Source organism: Monomorium pharaonis, chromosome 5 (genome assembly GCF_013373865.1).
Source record: "Monomorium pharaonis isolate MP-MQ-018 chromosome 5, ASM1337386v2, whole genome shotgun sequence".
In the NCBI taxonomy this organism is placed as follows: Eukaryota; Metazoa; Arthropoda; class Insecta; order Hymenoptera; family Formicidae; genus Monomorium; species Monomorium pharaonis.
In genome coordinates, this window is record NC_050471.1 from 12,627,734 (window position 1) to 12,632,305 (window position 4,572).

Here is a 4,572-nt window from a genome sequence, read left to right on the forward strand (position 1 = left end):
ACAACCACTTGAGTGCTCGTGTCGAGAAGTACCATTACGATTCAGGTGACAAAACGAAGCCGTTCTCAAAATGGCTGCTACGCCATGAATACACTGTGGTCACGGAAGCAGCGTGCTTGCCACTTCAGGTGCAAACACGTCTCGTCCTAGACAAACTCGGGCAAACGGAATTCGACAGGTTAGTAGATCACGTCGCGCCTACGGATCCGACCACCATGCCTCAGAAGGATCTCATAGCGATCCTAAAGGAACTTTTCGGCGATAAAGTACCGATCACCCGTCCACGTATCGAAATCCTAAATTACCGTTACGACAAGTCAACTCCCATCACGGAGTATTTGGACCGTATCAACCGGCACGCCGCTGACGTCGACCGTTCTAGCCTGACCGACGATAACCTTCGAATACTGTTATTGCTGCAATCATTCAGCTTCTCGAGCGATAACGATGTACTAAAAAAGATCGCGCTTTGCGTTATCGAGAAAAATCCATCTACATCTCTCAAAAATGTCGTCGCTGAACTCGAAGCTTACATGAACGTCGCGACAGGCAAAAAACCTTGGAAAATACAACAAAGCAATCGCAAATTGCCGTCTTAAACGTCGCGCGGGCTAAACCAAAACAGGTGTCAAAACGAGAAACCGCGTTCGAGACTACAAAGGCGTCTAAAGCCAAGTCAACCGCCACCACCACAAAGTGCAACGGGTGTGGCGGCGCGCATCCGCGTGTGAAATGCACTTTCCGCGACGCAGTGTGCCACAAGTGCTCGGTCAAGGGCCACATCGCTAAAGTGTGCCGCGCAAAACCGAAAGAGTCGGAACCCGTCACTGAAACCAAAAGCGTCGTGACTCATTCGCTCTCCGCGATCGGTAAACGCCGACGCTACGTAACGATGTCCTTGCTAGGTAAAACAGTGACACTCCAGTACGACACCGACTCGGACATCACGGTAATCGGTAAAAAAGATTGGATCCGTATCGGATCGCCAAAACTCGCACCTAGCGATACCATCAAACACGCGGGCGGGAGCAAATTAGATGTCCTTGGTAAATTCCATTGCACGATTTCCGCACTTGGTTGCGAATCCAAAATCTACGTTTACGTCGCGTCGCGAGACGAAGTTAACCTATTCAGACTAAATGCCATAGACGATCTTAACTTATGGTCTGTGTTATTATCTGACTTGCCCAGAGTCAGCTCCGCGCCAACTCCACTGCAGGTTACTGCATCGGCACTAGCGAGCGCGAACCAAACGCGCGAACAAACACTCAAACCTACTACGTCCAGTAACTGTACTAAAGTCGCATCGCGTCACAACGCCTGCCTCGAGGACGCATTACGACGCTTCCCGGATTTATTCGCCGAGGATCTAGACACGTGCCGTGACTTTAAAGTTGCAAATTCCATCTTGCAAACGAAGCTTGCCCAGTCTAGATTCCATGCCGGCAAATTCCATACGCCATGGAAAACTTGCTTGAAGACGAACTAAAACGCCTTGTATCTAACGACATAATTAAAAGCGTAAAAACCGCAAACTGGACATCGCCCATCGTCATCGCAAAAAACCAAAACGACAATCTACGCTTATGTGTGACTACTCAACAGGCGTCAACAGCGCGTTAATCGACAATAGGCATCCCCTGCCCACCGTCGAGAGTATTACGTCAAAACTAAATGGAAATCGTTTTTTTAGTCTACTGAATCTTAGCGATGCATTTTTCCAACTTGAGATCGACGAGGTCCACCGGGAAATCACAACAATGACGACGCAAAAGGGACTCTTCAGGTTCAAACGCCTGCCTTTTGGTATCAAAACCGCCCCGGCTATTTTCCAGCAGGCAATGGACGCCACAATTTCCGGCCTCGTAGGAGTCTACGCATATCTCGACGAACGTTTGCAGAAAACTCTTCAACGCCTACAGGATCAAGGCTGGAAACTAAAAATCGGAAAATGCAAATTCGCACTAGAAAAAATTAAATATCTGAGGTCAATCGTAAATGCACACGGCATATCAGTTGATCCAGAGGCTACTAGTGCCATAGTAAACATGCCAAAACCCACCTCAGTCTCGGAAGTACAGACCTTCCTAAGAATGGTGAATCACTACGGCAAATTCATCCCGCATTTGCATCAAATAAAACAACCACTAGAAGACCTTACTACTAGTAAGAATCAAACATGGTCTTGGAACCGAACATACGATCTGGCCATTGAACAAATCAAGAAGGTCATGCTCAGTCCTCTTCTACTGGAACATTTCGACCCCTCGAAAACGCTGATCGTCGCAGCAGACGCTTGCGCCACCGGAATCGGTGCCGTTCTCTTACAACGAGACTCTCAAGGCCACGAGCGTGCCGTCTATCACATGGCACAGAGCCTTACAGACGCCCAGCGGAACTACTCTCAATTGAAAAAGGAAGCACTCGCGCTCGTCACAGCCATCGAACGTTTTCATAAGTTCGTCTGGGGAAGGAAATTCATACTTCAGACCACAAACCCCTCGTAGCTCTACTACAGACAGAAAACATCAAGGGACTCAAGACCACTACAGCAGCCCGACTCAAACGATGGGCATTAAGGCTATTGGGCTACGATTTCCACATAGAATACGTTCGCACTCAAGACTTTGGCCAGGCAGACGCGCTGTGACGCCTGATCGACAAATTCCGCCGCGATAACGCAGAGGAGCTCCAGGTAGCAAGCATCCGTGCAGAATCCGAGCTTCTCCAGATAAAAAACCTCTCAATCGACTTCTCCGGCAACGAGCTTCGCAGCCAACTTAGGGCAGCCACCAAAGAAGACCCTCTCCTCTCGTCAGTCGCCCAAGCTATCAAAGAAGGCTGGAAGACAAAGAAAATTCCGGAACAGCTAGACAATTTTAGGAGACGTTCGGAGAAACTCAGCATCGTCAACGACACGTTACTTCTCGCTGATAGAGTGGTCATCCCAGAGAAGCTTAAACCGACCATCCTAACAGCACTCCACAAGGGCCACCCGGGCATTAGAAAAACAAAACAGCTTGCACGGGAATACGTATACTAGCCTAAAATGTCGGAGGACATCGAACACCTCGTACGCCAGTGCGACTCTTGTGCGCTGAATCAAAAACTGCCAATTAAGGTAGCACTAAACCCCTGGCCCGCCTCATCTCGGCCAATGGAACGCGTGCACTTGGACTACGAGTCCTGATCGAAGGACAGTACCTGCTTATATTCGTGGACTCTTACTCTAAGTTTCTTGACGTAGCAATCACGCTCACGATCTCAGCATCTCGCACTATCGATTTGTGTCGCGAATTCTTTTCCAGGTACGGACCCTTAGACGTGCTCGTTACAGACCATGGAACACAGTTTACATCAGAACTGTTCGATACCTTCTGCAGATCTCACCTACTGTCCGCGGTAAACCACCCGCAATCAAACGGCCAGGCAGAGAGGATGGTGGACATCGTAAAAAGAGCCATTGCTAAGGATCCAACTAACTGGAAAAAACAATTACTTGATTTTCTTTACAGTTATCGATACACTCCATGTTTAGAATCACCCATGGGGAAGTCTCTGGCAGAGCTTCTATTCAGGCGACGCATGAACTCCCCATTCACTAAGTGGCTCCCTAGCATCGAGCCTCTCGAACCTGTGGCGCCAAATCCACCTGCGGAGAAGCAATCAGAGATCGAGTGATAGTCCTATCACGCAAGGATAAAAGGGAAGAGGGTGTGATCCACAAAGCCCTCCACAAAGTCCCAGGACGCGCTACACTGTGCGTCTCGATGACGGAAGGACCATCGACCGCCATATCAATCACATCTGGAAAGGGAGCTCTGCATTATCAACCCCATCTAGAGGCCCTGAGGACGACTGGATGTTTCTACAGTCACAACTTTCACAGCGGGAACTACCCGTCCCGGAGATCACACTCGGGAGTATCCCGTTTGGACACGTAACGATTGGATACCGCTCGATTGGACACGCACGATTAGACACGCACGATTGGACACCGCAGACCAGATCCCCTATCTGAGGACGCCACGCGCGCCGGCGCAGGTTATACTGTCGTTCCTGCCTCTGGAATGCTTGTGCCAAGTGGATTCGGACGAGTTCATAGGCCTCCTCTAACTCTCGCCAGCGTTCTTCTGGCGCCATTCCCTCTGCGGGTCGTTGATCCTCGTGGTATGGTCGCGCAGTTTTTTGCCGTGGATCAGGAAGGCCGCGGAGTATCCGGTTGCCGCGTGGTTCGCGGTGTTGATGGCAAACTGTAGGGCTTTGAGGTGTTGGTCCCACTCGCGGTGGCGGTTCCCCACGTATTGCGCAATCATTGTTTTCATGGTCCGGTTGGCCCGCTCTACCGGGTTGCATATACTGGACTTTCGCGGTGTTCTATGCCAAACTCTGCCAGCAGCCGTCGAAATTGTCGTGAGGTGAATTGCGTTCCGTTGTCGGAGACGAGTTGCTGGGGGCACCCGTGGCGGTATATGATGCGCCTGGTGACTTCTCGGGCCAAGACCGGGGCCGTTGCTCGGTGGAGGGGTACTTGCTGAATCGATCCTGCGCGGTTAGCAGCCAAGTGTGTCC

General features: G+C 50.4%; 1 protein-coding gene across 1 annotated transcript; it reads left to right on the forward strand.

Annotated features, from left to right (window-relative positions):
- The first annotated feature begins 215 nt into the window (after nucleotides 1–215).
- LOC105833288 (uncharacterized protein K02A2.6-like) lies at nucleotides 216–3,681 on the forward strand. The gene is made up of 4 exons (XM_012674924.1): nucleotides 216–334; nucleotides 550–1,445; nucleotides 1,606–2,458; nucleotides 3,309–3,681. The coding sequence occupies exons 1-4, from the start codon at nucleotides 216–218 to the stop codon at nucleotides 3,679–3,681; spliced, it is 2,241 nt and encodes a 746-aa protein (XP_012530378.1).
- Nucleotides 3,682–4,572: the final 891 nt, after the last annotated feature.

Excerpts from the sequence above, each read along its gene's own strand:
- LOC105833288 (XM_012674924.1), top strand. The coding sequence starts at position 216 with ATGCCTCAGAAGGATCTCATAGCGATCCTAAAGGAACTTTTCGGCGAT. Across the intron at positions 1,446-1,605 it reads CCAGTCTAGATTCCATGCCG|GCGTCAACAGCGCGTTAATC; the intron begins GCAAATTCCATA and ends ACTACTCAACAG. Across the intron at positions 2,459-3,308 it reads GCCATCGAACGTTTTCATAA|GTACGGACCCTTAGACGTGC; the intron begins GTTCGTCTGGGG and ends ATTCTTTTCCAG.